This window comes from Lontra canadensis, unplaced genomic scaffold, assembly GCF_010015895.1.
Source record: "Lontra canadensis isolate GAN:19392208 unplaced genomic scaffold, GSC_riverotter_1.0 scaffold8, whole genome shotgun sequence".
Lineage (NCBI taxonomy): Eukaryota > Metazoa > Chordata > Mammalia > Carnivora > Mustelidae > Lontra > Lontra canadensis.
This window is the reverse complement of record NW_022631002.1, coordinates 34,520,218-34,546,663: the sequence shown is the minus strand read 5'-3', so window position 1 is coordinate 34,546,663 and position 26,446 is coordinate 34,520,218. Positions and strand designations below refer to the sequence as shown.

Here is a 26,446-nt window from a genome sequence, read left to right as displayed (position 1 = left end):
TTATTTATACAGGTTTTGCTTTTAGATTTTCCAAAAGAAAAAAATATATATATACCTGAAGTAGTTTTCTTAGAATCAAGCCAAGTTGGCAAGGTTATCTCTGGTTAGAATGTTATTTTCCATCTCACTAGCATGAATACAAAGAAGCCTTCTGGTGATACAGTTAAATAAAACATGTTGTAGTAAAGGAGTAGTTAACTGATCTAAGGATAAGAATTTTAACATCTGAATCATAAATTTCTATATATTGGAGCTTGGAAATTATAATTGAGCTTGATGAAATTTTTCTGATTCTGAGGTTGAAAACTAGAACTTGGGATATTGAGTTTGAGATTTAAACCTTTATCATCCTGCTTTTTGCTCTGTATCTAGTCTGTGATTAAGTGCTAGGAAGACTGCTATTTGAGCAAAGTCTGTGGATAAAATTGAGGGTCTAATGAATTGGGAATGCAGAATTGACTGTACTATACATAAGCAACTTGGGCTTTTAAAAAGGAAGAAATTGAAAATAGTATCAGTCAGAAAAAAGCATTGGACCTTCCTTACTCTAAAATAAATGTATTGAATGTAGACAGATTTTGATTGTAGATAGCATTTCCTTATGTTAAGATGAGTGTGAACAGAAATAGTCCAGGCCAGACCTTCTCATCTCTGTTTCATGACCAAAAAGAAGAAAAACTTCAAAGAAAGAGTTAATTTCTCTTTTCCCTGCTGAGCTCCTAAAAAGGCAGTTGAGAACATACAGAAGGTGTGTTGCAAACTATGAAACCACATACTTTCTCTGCTGCTGAAAAAAGAGATGCTACATATTCATTAGCACTCTGACCTAGCTGTGTGTCATCTGGTTAACAAACTCACTGGTTAAGATGAATAAGATCTCAGAAGACTGAATCATTTAGTTACTCTTAACTATTATATACTTGCCCCCAAGAACATTAAACTTCTATGGATGTTATTGAGATTCCAGACGCCACATTTACTTACAAAGTCTTATTTATTCATTAAAGGGGCTTGGTTGGATATCTCCTTGACAGCATTTTGTGGGTCCATTTAATTGGAATTAACTGAAAATAATAGAATAGTAAATCTTTGAAATTATTCTATGATATATGACTTTTACTAATTCAGGCCAGTTTGTACCCAGTGAAATCTAGTAAGAATATTTTGCTTATATATATGTATATATATATATACCCTAATGAATAATTATGCAACAAAACTATGTGACTTTCATCCCATTGTTAGAGCAAAAAGACTCAATATGCTGTTTCCTGGCCTAAGACCTGAACTACCTAGTGTATTCTTAGAAAATAATTATTACAATATTTTTTTCTTTAGAAAATTCAGGTTTTAAGAAAATCAGTAGTTGCTATAAAATAAGTAAAAAATTATAAATATTAATTTTATTTATTTATTTATATCTGACATAGAATTGCTATTACTGGAATACTATATTCTAATATTTTCATACAGTATTACATTGTAGAAAATATTAGAGATAATTAAAAATAAAATCAAGTGTACATCTGATCTTCGGGCAAAACATGATTATTGTTAGTATTTGCTGTCTATCCCTTGTTCTTTTTTTTTTTATATAACTTTTTTTTATTATATGTTAGTTTTTGATGTAGTGTTCCATGATAAAAATGCTTATTTTAAACTAGATAAGACATATTTTAAGATATAACATTTGACTTGTCTTAGAATAAAATGATCATTAGCTATACCTTTAATCATTATTTAAATTTGGAAGTTTAGAAACCTACCATAGAAGAGATGATCAGTCTCTAGAACACAATCTATCTTTTTTCCCCATATTTTTAAATTTAAATTTAGTTAATTAACATATATTATTGGTTTCAGAGGTACAGGCCTGTGATTCATCAGTCTTATATAATACTCACTGTTCATTATATTACATGCCCTCCTTAATGTCCATCACCTTAATATCCTTCCTCCAACCCTCAGTTTGTTTCCTGTGATTAAGAGTCTCTTATAGTTTGTCTCCCTCTCTGGTTTAGTCTTGTTCTAATTTTTCCTCTCTTCCCCTATGAACTTCTGTTTTGTTCCTTAAATTCCACATCTCAGTGAGATCCTATGATAATTGTGTTTCTGTGATTGACTTATTTCACTTAGCGTAATACCCTCTAGTTCCATCCACGTCATTGCAAGTGGCAAGATTTCATTTATTTTGATGGCTGCTTAATATTCCATATATATATATATATATATATATATTTGTGTGTGTATACACACACACACACACACACACACACATGCCACATCTTGTTTATCCATTCAGCTGTTGATGGAGATTTGGGCTCTTTCCATAGTTTGGCTATTTTAGACATTGCTACTATAAACATTGGGGTGCAAATGCCCTTTCAGATCACTACATTTGTATCTTTGGGGTGTACCTTTTTAAGTGTTTTGCAAAAATAACTTCAAAAGTATTTATCACATAAAAGTCACTTGAAAAACCATGATCTTTGGATTGGATTTTTTTTTTTTTGAAGTTAAGAAAACAAGAGAAATGTAACATAAGGTTAATGATAACTAACTCTAAAACTTCCCCAAAGTCATTACTTAACTTTAATATATTTTCTTATTCAGTGTTTTTAAAAAGAGAAACTAAGAAACCATATTTCCTGGTCTTAGGTCAGGAAACAGCATATTGAGTTTAGCTTTAAAAAAATCTGACTTCTAGACTTTAGCATTTCTTTTCAATATATTTTTAGTTAACTTCCCTTATATCCTGTACATCAGATATTCATGAACATGACCTTCATTTAGGCACCATTATAAGATGCCAAATCATTAAAGATTAGAGCATTATATACTATATAACTTAAGATAGGTGGGTAGAAGAATTTTTTTAGGATGGATACTTTGAAAACAATAAATATCAAGAGTTAAAATGAGGCATGTTCTCTGATTAAATTTGAAAATATTGAGCAATTTTTTAAAAGATTTAATTTGTTTTAGAGACAGAAAATGCATGAGTTGGGGAGAGGAGAGGGAGAGTATCTTCAAGCAGACTCCCCACTGACCACAGAGCCCAATGTGGGGCTTGATCTCATGATCCATGAGATCATGACCCAAGCCTAAACCAAGAGTTAGATGCTAGACCAGCTGTGCCAACCATATGCCCTAAAATATTGAGCAATTTTAATTAACTACAACTTTCTCTCCAACACACACAAACTCCCAGAATATTCAGGTGAATGAAAATTCTCTTGAATTTCACAAAGGATTTTTTTTTTCTTTTTGAGGGAGGTGTTATTGAATTTCCTAGGAGTGTTAATAAGAGATGTCTAAAGTGATAAAATAAGATATAGGGGTATATTGAAGTATGCAAAATCTTATATACATATAAAGTTCCCAACTTAATTTTTTGGGTGTCTAATGTTCTTTGGTAAGTCATTATTTGGAATCCAATTTATTTTCCAGTAGAAACTATATTTTAAATGATTATTGACACCCAGCACACTTGTAAACAACCATTTGATATAGATTATTTCTCTGATATAATCATCTTTTTCCTTCACTTCCTTCTCTGCTAGTTTCTCTTCCTGTTTTTCTTTTCATGTTTTTCCTGGACTGTGATGGAAAGATTAGAGTCATGAACTTAAGGAACTAGACAGTTCAGGATTTCAGTGAAGTTTCTGCTACTTATCACTTACATGACTTGAGGAATTTTCTTAATTTCTGTATCATCAGTTTTTTTTTAATAAGGATTAACTGATGAAGAAATATACATAAAACATTTACTGTGGCACAGATACATACTTAAATGGCTCTATTTCCTGTACTTCCTTCTGCCCTCCCTCTCTCAGCCACCATTTAAGAGATAGTATTTGTTAAAATGTATTTCATAGTTCTTATTAACCAGACAACTCAGGATGCTCATGGGCCCTCCTTGTAGGTACCCCCATAGTCACAAAACATCACAAGAATAAAATGCTTCCCGAGTTGCTACTTAATCTTTTGTCTTCTCCATGATTTAGCTGCTATTTGTAGAGGTCTCCTGTATGCTAGTCACTGATATCCAGTAGCTCTACAGCAAGAAAATGACAACCTAGGAAATATATACTACTTCCTAATTCTAATGTTTGTAACTAAGGTAAATTCATTTGCATTTGATTTCATTCATGGTATTTTTTGCCCAGTTGACGTCAGATATAAAAGCTACTGATTAAGCCTGGAAACCTAATGCTTTTTAAAGTTAAATTTAGTGATAAAGTGCCCCCTAGTGTGCACGAGGACAAAAGAAACTGGTCTTGATTTTCTTTCTTTCTTTCTTTCTTTTTTTTTTTTTTTAATTTTTATTTATTTATTTGACAGAGAGAGACACAGCAAGGTAGGGAACACAAGCAGGGGGAGTGGGAGAAGGAGAAGCAGGCTTCCAGCTGAGCAGGGAGCCCAATGCGGGGGGTTCCATCCCAGCATCCTGGGATCATGACCTGAGCAAAAGGCGGCTGCTTCACCACTGAGCCACCCTTGGCACCCTGGTCTTGATTTTCATTGGTCTCTTGACTTCAAAAGCAGTTGACTCCTTACTCAGTATAGCACAAGGTTTTGGTACTGATCAGTTAAAGATAAAACAAACAGAGAAGAGTATACAGATACATTTCTACATTGTGGTTGCTAAGAGATTTCCCAGCTGTTACACTTCAGGAAACTTCAAGCAGAAAGACATCGGTTTCTAAGCACTTTTGTTATCTTTTTCATGGTATCTGTGTGATTGCTAGTGCCCTGAAGTGGGATTTCTGGCAGTAGGTATTATAAACATCTTGCAAGCACATGTAATACAGTATGACTCTAAAAGCTTCACCTAAGAAGATTTTCTTCCTTTACCTTATTATATAAATTTCTGGCTTTCATAAAACTAAAATTTTTAGTTAAATTGCTACTAAGGCTAGGAAACTTGTATAAAAATTTATGACCCCACCCTTAAATATATTAATAAAATTGAATATAAAAGCAGTAATGCCTGGAGTCTGAGAAGACTGCATACATCACACTGTTTCCCAGAAATACTAATAATACCTGCCTTAAAATGTATCCGACTCTGTGCTCTGTCCTTTGTAAGTTTTAACCTAGGTAATCCTCCTAGCTTCATATGACATGTGGATACCATATGTCATAACTGAGGCTCAGAAGAGTTTAACAACTCATCCAAGGTTACATAGCCCGTGACTGATTTACTGATTTATTCAGGAATCTGCAGGGTGATTGTATCACCTCTAACCTTTCTGGCAATAAATATGCTCATTAAAAATAAAAACCTTGCTAATAATAAAAGATATTAATTTGTATCCTGTTTTCATTTACACACTTATTTTTAAAAAACGATTTCTTAGTCATTTTTTTGTCCTCTATGAATTGTCTAGTTTTCTTTGCCCATTTAACTTTGATTTTTATGGGTTTGCTTATCAGTCTGCATGAATGTTTTATGTATTTGGTGTATTGACCTCTTTGGTATTTTCCTAGTTTGTTTGCCTATGAATTTTTTTTGCATTGCTTTTTGATGAACAAAATTTAAAATCTTTATATAATTAGATCTATCATTATTTTTCAATTTAATTCTGGCCATGGAATTTAACATTTAATTCTAAGAAATCCATCCCTGTTAGTCGATTGAGTTAAAAGCATTTATAAATTTGAATTTTTTTTGGTATGGTATCTGAGGTTGAGGATCTACATTTTCTTTTTCTCTGTAGCTTATTTCTTAATACATGTGTTACTAATAGGTGGCACTACAGCTGAGAATCAGTTAGGCTTAGAAGCACATAATTTTACCCAATAAATTATCTGCTGAGCCTATTTTAGTGTGTCCTATATAATTTTGGTGTCATGATAAAAAATTACTTGCTCTGTTAAATTTCTTTGAATGTCATTTTATTAAAGAAATAAAAATTCTTCTTGATATTTTCTTTTTACCCTCAATAATGATTGAACTAAACCTGGTGTATTTTTCATAAAATATATACACACAAAAAATACAAATATTAATGAACCTAATCTGTTGTCTAAAGATTTAAAGACAGCTGTTCCTATTTATAGAAATGCTTATCTGTGAAGTTTGTTACCATACTATGAAATGTAGAAAGCCGTTGGTCTTATATCCTTGTTCCTTTATTTTCATTTTAAATATTCTGTAGTTGGTTGGGCACACATTCCTTCAGGCTTTCACTCTTCACCAGAAAGCCAGTACCATGGAACTGGCACAGTGAGGAACTCTGTTTTGCCTCCTGAATGTCAAAAATCAATGCAGTTCAAAAAAATATGTTTATAACATGATCTTTTTGAGGCATTAGTCACTTTTACCATTATGAAAATTAAAGCAATGATTACAGCAATTGACGTTTCCAAATTTGTTAACCCAGCAGTTTGTTATTTTGTTTAATAAGTCTCTTGAGCACCTACTATATGGCAGATGCTGTGCTAGAAAGTGGGGAATAGCCATGAATGAGAAGCATATAGCCTGTGGGGTTATAGATGAGCACATGGTGGAAGTTTGGATGTCAAGCTGGATATATAGATGCAGTACAAATAGAGAAATGAGAAGGAAATGCAAAGAAATAAGCTTTTTCAAGAGACTTGGTTAACTGATCCATATCAATTTTACTAGATTAGCATTTATGCTTTCCAAGGATATAAGATTTCCTAATTTTTCTGTCATTTGTAAATGACATAATAAAAAAGATAGAATTTTATTTCTGTAGAAAGACAGTGAAACATTAATTATGTAAAATGCTTGTTGATAGTGGAAATTTTTTACATCCAATGATCAGACAAATGAGATAGGGAAATAATTTGGTGCTATTTAGAATATCATTGTACTAATCAACCCTGCATCATGAGCTCAACTGATATTAATAAATAGAAATAATATGGCGGTATTTGCCATAATTAAGCCTACATTGATTTGGTTTAAATTTTGCAAAATGTATTTTTTTTTCAGAGGTAGAAGAATATTCTGTGATTTGAATAGGAAAAATATAACATATCAAGGTCTAAGTTATTTGTTTAATGTTTTCTCCTATTGGTATATTTTCCATCTGTGTTGTATACAATGTCAGTGTTCTTAAAGGGTAAAATTAGTCTAGGCTATGAGTGCAAACTCGAGAGAGAGACTGTGCTTGAATCTAAGCTCTGTCATTTACTTTCTGTGTGCAAGTTGCTGCACCCCTCCGTGCCTCCATTTTGTCATCTGTAAAATGACAAGATTGTGGTGAGGATTAATGAATTAGTATAAATGAACTGCTCAAATGAGGCTAGGAACAGAGTGAGCACCTGGTGAGTGTTTCTATAGTTCCTGTGACAGAGGCAACAGTCGCTGCATTGTTCCTCCTTTCTCTTGTCATGCTATCATTAATATCACTTTTATTATTATTAAAAACATCTTTCAAGAGTGACTAAAAACACCTTTGGTGATTCTGTCTTTTGGATAACATTGCATACATGCCCTGAAGTTAACCCTGGAATAGAAATACCTGTATAATGAGAAACATTACCCCAGCTGCAAGGAAATTTACAAGCATTTCTGTGGTTGACTTTCTGCTCTGTTTTTCAGAATTATTCACTGACTTAAAGAAGTACCTAAAAAACTATGGAAAATGAGGTTGTTGGTTTTTTTGTGTGTGTGTTTTTTTTTTGTTTTTTTTTTTTTTACTAAATATTATACACAGGTAAATTTATATGACATTCAGCATGGTGTCAATTTTTATGTAATCAGTAAAGAACTGAAGATTAGATAGGAAATGAAGACTTTTCATAGCATAAGTGCAGCAAAAATTGTGCCGATTCACTTTGGAAGAAGTTAGATTCTTTTTTTTTTTTTATGTTGTTATTCAATTACCTTTACATGTCTCAGTAATAATTAAGACAACATTATTCATGTGCAGTTGCTGGGACAGTGTATGCCTGTGGTAAATTTGCATAGATACTGCCAACTTGCACTCCAACAAGGTCATGCAGAATTACACTTCGAAGTTTTCTTTTTACCACCCCTTGCTAGCATAGTCCTCTCCACGTCCATGGAGAATCCCTGTTGAGCCTTAGGTTTCTGACTCTCTCTGAGGGGTGTTACAGTAGAAGACAGCAGAGAACCACTGACTTAATACCTTCTCCTCACCCTCTCCTTCCAAACTCTAAATTACCTTCATTATTATGCCCTTGGATTTTTTTTTATTCTTTTTAAAATTTTTTAAATTTTTTTTTAAATAAACCGATAATGTATTTTTATCCCCAGGGGTACAGGTCTGTGAATCTCCAGGTTTACACATTTCACAGCACTCATCATAGCACATACCCTCCCCAATGTCCATATCCCCACCACCCTCTCCTGTCCCCTCTCCCCGCCAGCAACCCTCAGTCTGTTTTTTGAGATTGAGTCTTTCATGGTTTGTCTCTCTCCCAGTCCTACCTTCTTTCATTTTTTCTTTTCCTACCCCCCAATCCCCCCACATTGCATCTCCACTTCCTCATATCAGGGAGATCATATGATAGTTGTCTTTCTCTGATTGACTTATTTCGCTAAGCATAATACCCTCTAGTTCCATCCACATCGTCGCAAATGGCAAGATTTCATTTCTTTTGATGACTGCATAGTATTCCATTGTGTATATATACCACATCTTCTTTCATCTGTTGATGGACATCTAGATTCTTTCCATAGTTTGGCTATTGTGGACATTGCTGCTATAAACATTCGGGTGCACGTGCCCCTTTGGAGCACCACGTTTGTATCTTTAGGATATATAGCCAGTAGTGCAATCGCTGGGTCATAGGGTAGCTCTATTTTCAGTTTTTTGAGGAACCTCCACACTGTTTTCCAGAGTGGTTGCACCAGCTTGCATTCCCACCAACAGTGTAGGAGGTTTCCCCTCTCTCTGCATCTTCGCCAGCATCTGTCATTTCTTGACTTGTTAATTTTAGCCATTCTGACTAAATGAGGTGAGGTGGTATCTCATTGTGGTTTTGATTTGTATTTCCCTGATGCCAAGTGATGTGGAGCACTTTTTCATGTGTCTTTTGGCCATCTGGATGTCTTCTTTGCAGAAATGTCTGTTCATGTCCTCTGCCCATTTCTTGATTGGATTATTTGTTCTTTGGGTGTTGAGTTTGCTAAGCTCTTTATAGATTTTGGATACTAGCCCTTTATCTGATATGTCATTTGCAAATATCTTCTCCCATTCTGTCAGTTGTCTTTTGGTTTTGTTAACTGTTTCCTTTGCTGTGCAAAAGCTTTTGATCTTGATGAAATCCCAATAGTTCATTTTTGTCCTTGCTTCTGTTGTCTTTAGCAATGTTCCTAGGAAGAAGTTGCTGCGGTTGAGGTCAAAGAGGTTGCTGCCTGTGTTCTCCTCAAGGATTTTGATGGATTCCTTTCTCACATTGAGGTCCTTCGTCCATTTTGAGTCTATTTTCGTGTGTGGTGTAAGGAAATGGTCCAATTTCATTTTTCTGCATGTGGCTGTCCAATTTTCCCAACACCATTTATTGAAGAGGCTGTCTTTTTTCCATTGGACATTCCTTCCTGCTTTGTCGAAGATTAGTTGACCATAGAGTTGAGGGTCTATTTCTGGGCTCTCTATTCTGTTCCATTGATCTATGTGTCTGTTTTTGTACCAGTACCATACTGTCTTGATGATGACAGCTTTGTAACAGAGCTTGAAGTCCGGAATTGTGATGCCACCAACTTTGGCTTTCTTTTTCAATATTCCTTTGGCTATTCGAGGTCTTTTCTGGTTCCATATAAATTTTAGGATTGTTTGTTCTATTTCTTTGAAAAAAATGGATGGGATTTTGATAGGGATTGCATTAAATGTGTAGATTGCTTTAGGTAGCATAGACATTTTCACAATATTTGTTCTTCCAATCCATGAGCATGGAATACTTTTCCATTTCTTTGTGTCTTCCTCAATTTCTTTCATGAGTACTTTATAGTTTTCTGAGTATAGATTCTTTGCCTCTTTGGTTAGGTTTATTCCTAGGTATCTTATGGTTTTGGGTGCGATTGTAAATGGGACTGACTTCTTACTTTCTCTTTCTTCTGTCTTGTTGTTAGTGTAAAGAAATGCAACTGATGTCTGTGCATTGACTTCATATCCTGACACTTTACTGAATTCCTGTACAAGTTCTAGCAGTTTTGGAGTGGAGCCTTTTGGGTTTTCCACATATAGTATCATATCATCTGCAAAGAGTGATAGTTTGACTTCTTCTCTGCTGATTTGGATGCCTTTAATTTCTTTTTGTTGTCTGATTGCTGAGGCTAGGACTTCTAGTACTATGTTGAATAGCAGTGGTGAAAACGGACATCCCTGCCATGTTCCTAACCTTAGCGGAAAAGCTTTCAGTTTTTCTCCATTGAGAATGATATTTGCAGTGGGTTTTTCACAGATGGCTTTGATAATATTGAGGTATGTGCCCTCTATCCCTACACTTTGAAGAGTTTTGATCAGGAGAGATGCTGCACTTTGTCAAATGCTTTTTCAGCATCTATTGAGAGTATCATATGGTTCTTATTCTTTCTTTTATTAATGTATTGTATCACATTGATTGATTTGTGGATGTTGAACCAACCTTGCCGCCCTGGAATAAATCCCACTTGGTCGTGGTGAATTATCCTTTTAATGTACTGTTGGATCCTATTGGCCAGTATTTTGGTGAGAATTTTTTTATCTGTGTTCATCAAGGATATTGGTCTGTAATTCTCTTTTTTGATGGGATCCTTGTCTGGTTTTGGGATCAAGGTGATGCTGGCCTCATAAAATGATTTTGGAAGTTCTCCTTCCATTTCTATTTTTTGGAACAGTTTGAGGAGAATAGGAATTAATTCTTCTTTAAATGTTTGGTAGAATTCCCCCGGGAAGCCGTCTGGCCCTGGCCTTTTCTTTGTTTGGAGATTTTTGATGACTGTTTCAATCTCCTTACTGGTTATGGGTCTGTTTAGGCTTTCATTTCTTCCTGGTTCAGTTGTGGTAGTTTATATGTCTCTAGAAATGTATCCATTTCTTCCAGATTGTTGAATATGTTGGCATAGAGTTGCTCATAGTATGTTTTATAATTTTTTGCATTTCTTTGGTGTTGGTTGTGATCTCTCCTCTTTCATTCATGATTTTATTTATTTGGGTCCTTTCTCTTTTTGATAAGTCTGCCCAGGGGTTTATTAATCTTATTAATTCTTTCAAAGAACCAGCTCCTAGTTTTGTTGATTTGTTCTATTGGTTTTTTTTTTTAGTTTCTTTTTCATTGATTTCTGCTCTGATCTTTATGATTTCTCTTCTCCTGCTGGGTTTAGGCTTTCTTTGTTGTTCTTTCTCCAGCTCCTTTAGGTGTAGAGTTAGGTTGTGTATTTGAGACCTTTCTTGTTTCTTGAGAAAGACTTGTATAGCTATATATTTTCCTCTCAGGACTGCCTTTGTTGTGTCCCACAGATTTTGAACCGTTGTGTTTTCATTATCATTTGTTTCCATGAATTTTTTCAATTCTTCTTTAATTTCCTGGTTGACCCATTCATTCTTTAGAAGGATGCTGTTTAGTCCCCATGTATTTGGGTTCTTTTCAAATTTCCTCTTATGATTGAGTTCTAGCTTCAGAGCATTGTGGTCTGAAAATATGCAGGGAATGATCCCAATCTTTTGATATCGGTTGAGACCTGATTTAGGACCCAGGATGTGATCTATTCTGGAGAATGTTCCATGTGCACTAGAGAAGAATGTATATTCTGTTGCTTTGGGGTGGAATGTTCTGAATATATCTGTGATGTCCATCTGGTCCAGCGTGTCATTTAAGGCCTTTATTTCCTTGTTGATCTTTTGCTTAGATAATCTGTCCATTTCAGTGAGGGGAGTGTTAAAGTCCCTTACTAGTATTGTATTATTGTCGATGTATTTCTTTGATTTTGTTATTAATTGGTTTATATAGTTGGCTGCTCCCATCTTAGGGGCATAGATATTTAAAATTGTTAGGTCTTATTGTTGGACAGACCCTTTGAGTATGATATAGTGTCCTTTCTCATCTCTTATTATAGTCTTTGGCTTAAAATCTAATTGATCTGATATAAGGATTGCCACCCCAGCTTTCTTCTGATGTCCATTAACATGGTACATTGTTTTCCACCCCCTCACTTTAAATCTGGAGGTGTCTTCGTGTCTAAAATGAGTCTCTTGTAGGCAGCATATTGATGGGTTTTGTTTTTTTATCCATTCTGATACCCTGTGTCTTTTGATTGGGGCATTTAGCCCATTAACATTCAGGATAACTATTGAGAGATATGAATTTAGTGCCATTGTATTGACTGTAAGGTGACTGTTACTGTATATTGTCTCTGTTTCTTTCTGATCTACTACTTTTAGGGTCTCTCTTTGCTTAGAGGACCCCTTTCAATATTTCTTGTAGAGCTGGTTTGGTGTTTGCAAATTCTTTCAGTTTTTGTTTGTCCTGGAAGCTTTTTATCTCTCCTTCTATTTTCAATGATAGCCTAGCTGGATATAGTATTCTTGGCTGCATGTTTTTCTCATTTAGTGCTCTGAATATATCATGCCAGTTCTTTCTGGCCTGCCAGGTCTCTGTGGATAGGTCCGCTGCCAATCTAATGTTTTTACCCTTGTATGTTACAGACTTCTTTTCCTGGGCTGCTTTCAGGATTTTCTCTTTGTTGCTAAGACTTATAAATTTTATTATCAGGTGATGAGGTGTGGACCTTTTTTTATTGATTTTGAGGGGCGTTCTTAGCATCTCCTGGATTCTGATGTTTGTTCCCTTTGCCATATTAGGGAAATTCTCTACAATAATTCTTTCAAATATACCTTCTGCTCCCCTCTATCTTTCTTCTTCTTCTGGAATCCCAATTATTCTAATGTTGTGTTGTCTTATGGTGTCACTTATCTCTCGAATTCTCTCCTTGTCGTCCTGTATTTGTTTGTCTCTCATTTGCTCAGCTTCTTTATTCTCTGTCATTTGGTCTTCTATGTCACTAATTCTTTCTTCTGCCTCATTTATCCTAGCAGTAATAGCTTCCATTTTTGATTGCACTTCATTAATAGCTTTTTTGATTTCAACTTGGTTAGATTTTAGTTCTTTTATTTCTCCAGAAAGGGCTTTTATATCTCCCGAGAGGGTTTCTCTAATATCTTCTGTGCCTTTTTCGAGCCCGGCTAGAACCTTGAGAATCGTCATTCTGAACTCTAGGTCTGTCATATTACCAATGTCTGTATTGATTAGGTCCCCAGCCTTTGGTACTGCCTCTTATTCTTTTTTTTTTTTTTTTTTTTTTTTTTTGTGGTGAGTTTTTCTGAATTGTCATTTTGTCCAGATAAGATTTGCTTTTTCCTCCTCTGGAATTCCGCTGTTCTCCTTGGTGAGTGAAGTTGGTCTTGGCTGGGTTTTTTGTTGATCTTCGGGGGGAGGGGCCTGTTGTAGTGATTCTCAAGTGTCTTTGCCCCAGGTGGAATTGCACTGCCCTTACCAGGGGCCGGGCTAAGTAATCTGCTCGGGTTTGCTTTCGGGAGCTTTTGTTCCCTGAGCGCTTTCCATAGAGTTCCGTAGGATGGGAATGAAGATGGCAGCCTCCCAGTCTCCGGCCCGGAGGAGCCGAGAGCTCGGGGTCCTGCTCTTCAGTGCGCCCTCAGAGAAAAGCGCCCAACCGCCCCCGTCTACCTGGCCTCTGGTCGCACTTGAAGGAAATCGCTCAATGGGTCGCACTTGGAGAAAAGCAGCAGGTCGCTTCCGTCTCCGTGGCCTCTGGCCGCACTCCTAGCTCACCCAGCCTGCAACCAGTTCAAGGTAACCCCGAGCTGAGAGCTCACTCCTCGGCTTTGTTGCTGTTGCCGGCTTCCCCACTCTAATACCTGCGAGCTCTGCAGCACTCAGACACCCCCGGTCCTTCTGTGACCCCGCGGGACCTGAGGTTATGCTGACCCCGCGTGGGCTTCCCCCCGGTTTAGCCTCTGGAGCGATATCCCTCCGTGAAACAGACTTTTAAAAGTCCAGATTTTGTCGCCCTTGGATTTTATCCATAGTTGCCACAAGGAGCTACCAGGTGGAAGGGGATTCCAGTACAACAGTATAACAGCAGTTGAAGCCATTGCTTTCATGCTTGTTAGCACTCCATGAAAAATGCCCTGTCTCAGAAATCTATCAGAATTTAGTATCAGGAAACACTTTGTCTCCCCTTCATGAATTGGTTTCCTTTCTTGAGAGAATGTAAATACACTATTTTGAGACCAGCTTTATTGAACATAATTTACATACTATATCTTAACATATTCAAAGTTTAAATGCAGTGGTTTCTAATTTATTCACAGAGTTGGATAACCATCACCACAATCAATTTTAGAATATTTTCATCACCCTTCAAAAACCTCATGCCCAGTTACTCCCCAACCACCCCTAATCACTTCAGCCTTTCCCCCAACACTGGATACTCCTTAATCTATTTTCTATCCCTTTAGATTTGCCTATTCTGGACATTTCTTATACCTTGAATCATATAATACCTGGCCTGTGCACCCTGTTGTCAAGGTTTACTGATGTACCATAATTCTTTTTATGGTCAAAAAACATTGCATTGTATGTATATACCACATTTGATTTTTCCATTTATCTGGTGATGGACATTGGGATTGTTTCCATTATTTTGCTTTTATGAATAATGCTGCTGTGAACTTTCATGTACAAGTTATTGCTTGACATTTTGTTTTCATTTCTCCTGGGTATATACCTAGGGGTAGAAATGCTGAGTCATTTGGTAACTCTGTGTTTAACATTTTGAGTAATTCCAGACTGTTTTCTAAAGTAACTGTACCGTAATACATTCTATCTAACAATGTGTGAGGATTCCAGTTTCTCTGCATCCTCTCCAACCATTGTTCTTGTCTGCTTTTTGATAATAAACATCCTAATGAATATGAAGTGGTATCTCATTGTGATTTTGATAACCATTTCTCAAATGACTTAATGTTGTTGAGCATCTTTTCATGAGCTTACTGGTAATTTGTGTATTTTTGGGGGGAAGTGTCAGTTCGGGTACTGTGGCCATTTTTAAATTGTGTTCTCTTTTTTTATTGAGTCACAAGATTTTTTATACATATTCAAGACAGAAGTCCTTTACAAGATACATGATTTGTAGATATTTTCTCCCATTCTGTGGGCTATTATTTTACTCTTTTCATTGTGTCCTTTGAGGTCCACAAGGTTATAATTTGACAAAGTTCAATTTATTTCATCTCTTCTTTGTTACTTATGTTTTCATTTTGTAGTTTTGGCTGCCTTGAATGAGTTTGAAAGTATTTTCCCTACTGTTTTGGAAAAATGTGTGAAAGATTGGTTTTACTTCTTCTTTAACCGTTTGGTAGAATTCCCCAATGAAGCCATCATGTTCTGGGCTTTTGTTTTTTTGTTTGTTTTTCCAGGGTCTCAGTCACTTGTTAAAATCTGTTTATTGGGGTGCCTGGGTAGCTCAGTTAGTTAAACATCTGCCTTTGGCTCAGGTCATGATCTCAGGGTCCTAGAATTGAGCCCTGTGTCTCTCTGCTCAGTGGGGAGTCTGCTTTTCCCTCTCACTCTCCCTCTGTGTGCTCTCTCTCAAATACATAATTAAAATCTTTAAAAATAAATAAATAAATATAGTTTATATTAGATTATATAAATTATTGGCATACATTTGTTCATGGTATTATCATATACTCCTAAAGGTCAGTGATAATGTTCGTAACTTCCATTCCTGATTTAATAATTTGAGTCTTCTTTTTTTATTGTTCAGTCTAGCTTAAGTTTTGCCCACTTTTTAAAAATTAACATGTGGGGCCCCTGGGTGGCTCAGTGGGTTAAAGCCTCTGCCTTTGGCTCAGGTCATGATCCCAGGGTACTGGGATCAAGCCCTGCATCGGGCTCTCTACTGAGCAGAGAATCCGCTTCCCTCTCTCTCTCTGCCTGCCTCTCTGCCTACTTGTGATCTCCATCTGTCGAATAAATTTAAAAAAAAAGAATCTTTAAAAAAAAATAAAAATAAAAAAGATTAATCTGTTTAAAATTAACATATAATGTATTATTTGCTTCAGGGTTACAGGTCTGTGAATTATCAGCCTTACATAATTTATAGCACTCAACATAGCATATATCCTCCCCAATGTCCATAACTCAACTATCCTATCCCTCCTCCCAACCCCCAGCAACCCTTTTGTCCACTTCTGAGCTTTTCGAGAATCTACTTTTAGTTTCACTTATATTCCCTCTTACTTTTCTCTATTTTATTTCATTAACTTCTACTCTAATCTTTACTATTTCCTTCCTTCTTCTTGCTTTTGATTTAGTTTTCTCTTTTTATCTGCTGTTTTAAGATGTAAAGATAAGTTACTGATTTGAAGTTTTTCTTCTGTTTAATATAGGCATTTATAGCTCCAGATTTTCCTCTGAGCATTGATTTAACTACATCCACAAGTTTTGGTATATTGTGTCTTCATTTTCAATCATCTCATCAGAACATATATTAGAAACTATTTTCTAATTTCCCATTTGTTTTCTTCTTTGATCCATTGGTTATTTAGAAGTATGTTAATTTCCATGTATTTTGAATTTCTAAAATTTCTTCCTATTGACTGATTTCTAATTTTATTCTATTGTGGTCAGAATCATACTTTGTATAATTTTAACTCTTTAACTCTTTAAATTTATTGAGTATTGTTCTATGGCCTAGTATATGGAAGATATTCTGTGTACATTGAGGAGGATATATATTGTGCTCTTGTTGGATGAAGTATTCTGTTGCTATTAGGTCAAGTTGGTTTATAGTGTTGTAAAGATACATTTTTGACAATGTCATTTCCCTTCTTTTTTTTTTCAGCTGATGAATTAATCAGCCCTAAAGATATTGATCCTGTCCAGCGCTATGTCCCACTACAGAATCAGCGTAACGTGAGCATGCGGTTTTCCAATCAAGTAAAGAGATTTTTTTTTTCTTAATTTAGACTCATCTAGAGACATTTAAAGATTAATTTTAAAAGAAATTTTATTCTGAATGGGTTTTTATTTCTTTTTCTGAGGGCAAGGCTTTTCTCTTTTCTGGTTAGTTAAGATTTACTTGTGGTAAAAGATTACTTGTCAATGAAGAAGTATGAGTCAGATGTGTCAACAGGATGTCTTCCAGGCAGGCATTTTCATCTTCACAGTGGTTGAGTTTAAGGTGTTAAATGCCTTCAGGAGGATACAGTATGTATGTGTGGGCAAGAGGATATATGTGGGGGAACTGGGTCCCATGAAAGGCCCTGTGCTTAATGTCTGTCCATTTCTATGTCTCTGTGACAGGACTGAGTGACTGACAGAGTGTTCTTAGTTATTTGGTGACATGTTGGGTGAAGGAATCATTTAAAATTTTTTACACTTAGTAGCTATGGATTCAGACTGTGTTGTGTCAACAAAATAAGTGTTTGCAGGATCAGCAAGATTGATGTTGATTTGAGCAAACCCTCAAGTATTAAATGATACCAGTAATGAGGACTGTTATAATGAGAATGTTGTGGATTCGGGAAACTGCCTGAGGAGAAAGGGAATGAACCTGAGTGTGTGCCTGGGATTCTAAGCAGTTTACATTGATTTAATAAGAATCACAGCACTTCCAGAAGATATGCTTATAAAATCAAAATGCTTCTTTTGGGGTGCCTGGGTAGCTCAGTTGGTTAAGTTTCCAGTTCTTGATCTCAACTCAGTCTTTACCATGGTCGTGAGTTTGAGCCCTGCAGTGGGCTCCATGCTGGTCATGGAGCCTACTTAAAAAACAAAATAAAACAAAACCCAAAATGCTCCCTTTATTTAAAAAAAAAATTAAAAAAAATATATATACACATACATACATATATATAATACACACATACACACATACACATACACAAATAAATCCTTGTTTTAATGAGAGTAAAGGAGAGCCAACTAGGTCCTTTGGATTCTGTCACATTATTTCTCTCTGTTTCTTTTGCTGGTCTTCAACAAAACATGTAATTACTCTGAGTGGTTTATAGATGAGAAGTTACTGAGAAGTTATTTGGGAGACTCATAAATAAAGGTTAAGATTTTCTCAAGAACGTGAAATCCCTATGTTAATATGTGTTAGAAATTTTTAACTGGCCTGTTGACTCCTGTATAAGGTGAGGATTTGGCCTTTATCTTAGTTACCACTAGTGTCAGTGCAGTACAAGGATACATTCTGTACAAATCTGAGATATGAATTTTACTTGAAGAAATGGTAAAATAAGGAATACATTTAACTTCCTATTACCCAGTGCTGTGACCCTGAGCCATTTTTAGACTAGTGTGTGTATCATTTACATAGCATTTCACATGTGTTACCCACTTCTGTAAGGCAATGAAATCACAAAGACTTTTCTAGAAAATAAAGTAATAGATTACAGATTTGAGTTGTGGGGATAGGAACCAGAGAGCATCAAAACACATAACTAACAAAATCAACAATTTAAACAGTTATATAAGGAAGGCTGTGGCTCTGTGTAATTTTTGACAGGCAGAATGCTTCCAACTCTTTCTCTCCCATTCAAGAATGCTTATTAGAGTACAAGTGAGTGAGAGTGAATTTTATAGGTTTATTTTTTTATATTGAAATCATTTTCTAATGCTGCTACTAAATTATCTATGCCCTGCTCCCCAGGTGGAGCCACATCCTACGTCAGAGACTTACTATAGGATAAGGACAAGGGCTTCTCTCTTTCAGCTTCATGAGGATTACATGTGCAGAGTTGTGTACAGTTTCTGAGAAAGAGATAATGGGAGGATTGGCAGCAGAAAATTGCTAGGAGACATCATGCCCCACCCTGTTGGCAGCTTGGTTGTAGTGATTATAAAGTGGTGAGGTGCCTTTGCCACTTTCTTGGCCATTTAAGCAGTAGCCAAGACCAGACATGACCTTGTCTGTTGTTGGGACTGGGTGGCATTGACTGATGAAATACAGAAGTCAGACGTAGACCTCTCCTTAAAATGTTGATGTCAGGGGCACCTGGGTGGCTCAGTGGGTTAAAGCCTGTGTCTTCGGCTCAGGTCATGATCTCAGGGTCCTGGGATCGAGCCCCGCATCGGGCTCTCTGCTCGGCGGAGAGCCTGCTTCCTCCTCTCTCTGCCTGCGTCTCTGCCTTCTGCCTACTTGTGATCTCTGTCTGTCAAATAAATAAATAAAATCTTTAAAAAAAAATATTGATGTCAGAGACCTCTTGGTCATTATTATTATTATTTAAGATTTTATTTATTTGAGAGAAAGAGATAGCAGGGGAGAGGGAGAAGCATGATCCCCAGTGAGTAGGGAACCCGACATGGGGCTTGATCCCAGAACCCTAGGATCCTGACCTGAACCAAAGGCAGACACTTAACCACCTGAGCCACCCAGGAACCCCTCTCTTAGTCATTATTGACCAGGTCAGACTTTGCAATTAACTTATCTATGGGGATTGACTAGGTGCTTTAAACCCTACTAAACAGTGGGAAAAACAGAGAAGAGTAGTAAAGTTCAGATAATTTCTGGAAGTGAGAAAAGTCCCTGACTTTGAAGGAAGATATGTCAGAGGTCCCTGTTTATCCTTTGCCTCAGTGATTCACTAGATGAACTCAAAGGATTTAGAAGCTCTGATGCTTACAGTTATGGTTTATTACAGGGAAAGGATGCAAGATAAAATCAGCAAAGGCACTCAGGGCAAGTCTTGAGGAAACCAGGCATAAGCTTCCTAATGTCCATTCCCAGTGGAGTCATGTGAGACACAATTACCAGCGACGATGTGTGAAAACACATGCAAAGTGTTGCCAACCAATACTTGCTCAAGCTTGAGCGTCCAAGGTTTTTATTGACAGTCAGTCATGTAGGCATGTAGCACTTGCATGATTGACATTGGTTATTCAAGCTCTAGCTCCCTAGAGGTAAAAAACAAAAATCAAAATAAAAACAAAAAACAAAAAAAACAGATGTTCACCATAAATGACATTGTTGGTGATAAACCTTCTGGACAAACTGGTACTGTATGGTCCATGGCCTTAATTAAGCATGCAAAAACACTCTTATCTGACAGATCCTTACAAGAAGCCAGCCAAGGCCCCATCCTGCAAATATCCCTTTCTTGGGATTGTTCAGAGTTTGAACAGTCCAGGTGTGCTGAATCAATGTATTCCTCTACAGAAAGGTATGGCAGAAGGAAGTTTCTAGAATCCAGAAAGCAAGGAGAGTGCCATAACTGTAGAATTGTCCACTCCTTCAGGTATACATAAGGCTATTGGCAAAATGTGATATCATCTGGGATGACCTTCCTCACTAGTCTGTCACTAGTCAGAAATTGCTGTTTTCTTTTGATGTTACTTAGAGAATAAAACAAATCCCCTTTTACAAGTCAGTTTAGAGGAGTAGAAAGAAAAGTATTTTAAACAACAGCAGATATACTTTATAGTATTGTAAGATTTTGATCCTACCCCCAGAAAAACCTCCAAAATCCACCTTTTGGAGATCTTCGAATGTAAGTTCCTAGGGACCAGAGAACATGTTTCATTTATTTTTGTAGCTTTAGTACCTGTGATAGTATCATAACACCTATTATATAGAAGGTAGTCAGTGTTTAACTTGAATGTTTGAGTGTACTTGAAGGTATGTGTGGGAGGAAGGAATGTCATGGGAAATAGTGGACTTCTCATGCAAATGTCTCTAAATTTACATGCTAACATCTTTCCTAATATTTAAACTTGAATTTCCAACTACTTGGTGATCATCTCTCCACAGATCTAGTATTTAAAATCCAACATTTCTGGGTATATACTTATCTCCAGTTCATCTAGTTGTAGACATTAAATATGTACAGGTTTTGCATATCAATCATATCTCATAAAGTTGTTGAAAAATAAAACATATTCTTTTTTTTAAAACATATTCTTTTAAATGAATTCCAAAATTAAAAAAAATATTTTTACTCTAATTAGTTAATATACAGTGTTATATTAGTTTCAGGTGTGCAATATGGTAATCAGCATTTCTGTAGATCACCTGGTGCTCATCACAGCAGGTGCCCTCCTTAATTTTCGTCACCAATTTAACCCATCCCCCACTCTCCACTCCGGTAACCATCAGATTGTTCTCTATAATTAAAAGTCTATTTCTTGCTTTGACTCTCTCTCTTTTTTGCTCTCTTTTTTTTTCCTTTGCTTGTGTGTTTTGTTTCTTAAATTCTACATATGGGTGAAATCATATGGTATTTGTCTTTCTCTGACTTATTTCACTTAGCATTTTATTGTCCAGTTCCATCCATGTCATTGCAAATGGCAAAATTTCATTCTTTTTTATGGCTGAATAGTATTCCATTGTGTATATATACCACATCCTATTTTTCCATTCATCAATCAATGGACATATGGGCTACTTCCATAATTTGGCTGCTGTAAATAATGGTGCTATACACATAGGGGGACATGTATCCCTTTGAATTAGTGCTTTTGTATTCCTTGGGTAAATACCCAGTAGTGCAATTGCTGAATCATAAGGTAGTTCTGTTTTTAACTTTTTAAGGAAACTCCACACTGTTTTCCAGAGTGGCTACACCAGTTTGCATTCCCACCAACAGTGCACAAGTGTTCCTTTCTCTCCACATCTTCACTAACACCTGTTGTTTATTGTGTTTTTGATTTTATTCATTCTGACAGGTGTGAGGTGATATCTCATTGTAGTTTTGATTTGTATGTCCCTGATGAGCAAAAACACATTTCTAATACCAAATGTGTTATCTTCTCTCTTCACATCTGCCCTTCTTCCCATAGTGCTTGTCTTGGATAAGGACATTGCTTTCAGTGGTCCCTTCTCATGCCAGTAGCTCTTCTGTTCAGATGGGTCTCATATTGGCTCTGCCTTCACAGTAGCATTCATATTTGTCTCTCCATATTTAGCCCCACTGCCACATACCACTTAGACTTTATTACAACTCAGTGGCATGGTTTTAATACTGTCTCTCTGACTCCAGCCTCTCTGTTTATTCTCTGTGCTTGAGAATACATGATCTTATAAAGTTGGGTCCATTAGTGGAATTTCCTGCTTAAAAGCTTCCATGATGGGGCACCTGGGTGGTGTAGTCAGGCAAGCATCTGACTCTTGGTTTCGGCTCAGGTCATGATCTCAGGGTTGTGAGATAAAGCCCCATGTCAGGCTGTAGACTGCGTGTGCACTTTCCTTCAGATTCTCTCTCCCTCTCCCTGAGTGTTCTCCCATTTGCATGCACTCTCTCTCAAATAAGTAAATAAATCTTAAAAAACAAAAAGCCTTATTCCTTATTCCTTGACTCCTTACTCTCCTCAGGATAGATTCTAAACTCCATATCCTGACATTTGAGGCCCTACAGAGCACCTCAGTTTCTTGTTTTGCAGTTTCTCCCATTTTCTCCCAGTCCTCCTGTACTACAGTCTCAGCAGATATGCTGAGCTAATAAAACAACTGCCCTCACCCACTCCTGGGACTCTACACTCAGTGCAACCTTCATCCCAAAGCCTGGCCTCTTTTTAGTCAGAATCCTTAAAATCCAAGCCCCAGACAGAGCCTCTTTTTTTTTTTTTAATACATATAAAGATTGTATAAATGCATTCTGTAAGAAGTGAAATACTGCAGCTGAGATTACAGTGCAATTGCATTACATTACTTTGGGAGTGTTGGCCATTTCACCATTTCCTGATCTCCAGAAAAGTTTTTTTTTTTTTTTAAACTATACCTGTTTTCACTTCTGTCTCCAAATTTCTGAATAATGTAGATGTAACTCTTTTTGCTTGATATTTTACTTTTGTAGAGTTTCTGTTGTTTGTTTGTAAGGGGTATACCTCAACCGTCCATCCATCTTAATCTCCTAATATGGAGTAGTAATTTTTAATTCTTCTATTTATCACTTTTGCTACCTATACATTGTAATGAAACTATATTTTTGGGATCATATCCTTTTGGGAACCTGTCTTTATTTTTGGTGTCCTGAAATTTCTATTTTTATGTGGGTCTTGTTTGCATTTTCTCTGCTTGGCACTTGGGCCCTTTCAGTTTGTGACTTTCTTCAGCGGTGGGAAATTTCTTAAATTATTACTTTCCTTTTTCTATTCTTTCTGTTAGGATTCCTTTATTAGTCAGATCCTAGTCCTACAGGAATGATCCCCTGAATCTCTTCCCTTTTTTCTTTTTTTTTTTTCAGATGGTTTCTGTTTTTTTGTTTGTTTGTTTGTTTGTTTGTTTGCTTGGTTTGCTTTTTGGATTTTTTTTTTCAATATTCAGAGACTCTTCCTTAACTTTTTGTTCTAGCTCTCCTGCTGAATTTTTTTCAAAGTTATATTTTTAATTTCTAATAGCTCATCTTTGTTCTCTAATTATTCCTTTTATAGCTTCCTGGTTTTTTATTTAAAATTATTATCACAACTGTTAACAAATTTACACAATCAAAAAATCTTGAGGTGTCAATTTAATAAAAATTTTAATCTCACCACAGTTGTTCAACACAGTACTACAAGTCCTAGCAACAGCAATCAGACAACAAAAAGAAAGAAAAAGGTAGGTATTCAGATTGGCAAAGAAGTCAAACTCTCTCTCTTCGCAAATGACATGATACCTTACATAGAAAACCCAAAAGACTCCACCCCTAAATTACTAGAACTCGTACAGCAATTCAGTAATGTGGCAGGATACAGATCAATGCACAGAAATCAGTTGCTCTCCTAATCACTAACAATGTAACTGTAGAAAAAGAAATTAGGGAATCAATTCCATTTATAATAGCACCCAATACCATATGATACTTTGGAATAAACCTAACCAAAGAGGTGAAGGATCTATACTCTAGAAACTACAGAACACTTATGAAAGAAAATGAAGGAAGACAAAAAAAGGTGGAAAAACATTTCATGCTCATGCGTTGGAAGAATAAACATTGTTAAAATGTCTATGCTGCCCAGAGCAACCTATACTTTCAATGCCATCCCGATCAAAATAACAATGGCATTTTTCAAAATGCTGAAACAAACAATCCTAAAATTTGTATGGAACCAGAAAAGACCCTGAATCATCAAGGAAATGTTGAAAAAGAAAAAGCTGGGGTCGTCACATTGTCTGATTTCAAGTTATATTACAAAGGTGTGATCACAAGACAGCATGGTATTGGCATAAAAACAGACACATAGATCAATGGAACAGAATAAGGAGCCCAGATATGAACCCTGAACTGTATAGTCAACTAATCTTCGATAAAGCAAGAAGAAATATCCAATGGGAAAAAGACATAAATAAATGGTCCTTCAATAAATGGTGCTGGGAAAATTGGACAACTATATACAGAAGAATGAAACTTGACCATTCACTTACATCATATACAAAGATAAACTCAAAGGATGAAAGACCTCAGTGTGAGATAGGAATCCATCAAAGTCCTAGAGGAGAATATAGGCAGTAACCTCTTTGACATCAGCCACAGCAACTTCTTTCAAGACACATCTCCAAAGGCAAGGGAAACAAAAGCAAAGATGAACTTTTGGAACTTCAACAAGATAAAAATCTTCTGTACAGCAAAAGAAACAGTCAACAAAACAAAGAGGCAACCCATGGAATGGGAAAAGATCTTCGCAAATGACACTACAGACAAAGGGCTGATATCCAAGATCTAGAAAGAACTCAAACTCAACACCCAAAGAACAAATAATCCAGTCAAGAAATGGGCAGAAGACATGAACAGACACTTCTTCAAAGAAGACATACCAATGGCTAACAGACAGATGAAAAAATATTCATCATCATTAGCCGTTGGGGAAATTCAAATCAGAACCACATTGAGATACCACCTTACACGAGTTAGAATGGCAAAAATTGACAAGGCAAAAACCCACAAATGTTGGAGAGGTTGTAGAGAAAGGGGAACCCTCTTACACAGTTGGTGGGAATGCAAATTGGTGCAGCCACTTTAGAAAACTGTGGAGGTTCCTCAAAAAGTTAAAAAAAGAGCTGCCCTATGACCCAGCAATTGTTCTACTAGGTATTTACCCCAAAGACACAGATGTAGTAAAAAGAAGGGCCACATGCACCCCAAAGCTCATAGCAGCAGTGTGCACAATAGCCAAACTGTGGAAAGAGCCAAGATGCTCTTCAACGGATGAATGGATAGACGATATGGTGCATATTTACAAAAGAATATTACTCAGTCATCAAAAAGGATGAATACCCAACTTTTGCATCAACATGGACAGAAGGAGGAGGAGATTTTGCTGAATGAAATAAGTCAAGTAGAGAAAGTCAATTATCACATGGTTTCACTTATTTGTGGAACATAAGGAATAGCATGGAGGACATTAGGAGAAGGAAGGGAAGATGAAGTGGGGGAAATCAGAGGGGGAGACAAACCACGGGAGACTGTGGACTCCAGGAAACAAACTGAGGGTTTTAGAGGGGAGATTCGTGGGGGGATGGGTTGGCCCAGTGATGGGTATTAAGGAGAGTACATATTGCATGGAGCACTGGATGTTATATGCCAACAATGAATCATGGAACACTGTATCAACAACTAATAATGTATGGTGACTGACATAACATAGTAAAAAAATGAATTTAAAAAAATTTTAACTTTAAAAAAAAATTTATTTATTTGACAGAGAGAGAGAGGGAGGGAGAGAGAACACAAGCAGGGGGAGTGGCAGATGGAGAGAGAGAAGCAGGTTCCCTGCAGAGCAAGGACCCAGATGTGGGGCTGGATCCCAGGACCCTGGGATCATAACCTGAGCCTAAAGCAGACGCTTAAATGACTGAACCACCTAGGTGCCCCGCAAGTTTTTTAACTTTTAATTTTGAATAAGTATAGGTCCACAAGTAATTGCAAAGAAATACCCAGAGAGAGCTTTTGAATTCTTCACTAACATTCCACAATGTTAACATCTTATGTAACTATAGTACAACCTGAAAAACAGAAAACTGATGTTGATACAATTCATAGAGCTTATTCACATTTTCAGTTATACATATACTCATTTGTGTTTGTGTGTGTATAATTCTGTCCATTTTGATTACATGTGTAACTTTGTGTAACTACCACCACAGTCAATATACTACAATGTACCATCACCATATTATCCTAAGACTTCCTTGTGTTACCCTTTTATAGCCACTGCTCCCTCACTGCTCTCCTTAACCCTAGGTAACCACTAATCTGTTTTCCATTTTATAATTTTGTCATTTCACAAATGTTATATAAATGGAACTATATGGTATATAACCTTTTGAATTGGCTTTCTTCCCTCAGCCTAATTCCAAAGAGATAGATCCAAGTTACTGCATATAACAAGTTTGTTCCTCTGTATTGCTGAGTAGTTTTTCATAGTATGACCATACCATTGTTTCAAACCTTTCATCTGTTGAAGGACATCTTGTGGATTACTTAAATTTTTTTAGAATTCTATTTTGATTTAC

General features: G+C 36.3%; 1 protein-coding gene across 4 annotated transcripts in view; it reads left to right on the top strand.

Moving 5' to 3' along the window:
• PHKB (phosphorylase kinase regulatory subunit beta) overlaps positions 1-26,446 on the top strand; it is a 233,228-nt gene that overhangs the window by 132,248 nt on the left and 74,534 nt on the right. For all 4 annotated transcript variants that reach the window (XM_032854566.1, XM_032854563.1, XM_032854565.1 and 1 more), the window contains one exon: positions 16,853-16,947. In XM_032854566.1, the coding sequence (XP_032710457.1) occupies positions 16,853-16,947 (95 nt within the window). The remainder of the gene's footprint in view (positions 1-16,852; positions 16,948-26,446) is intronic.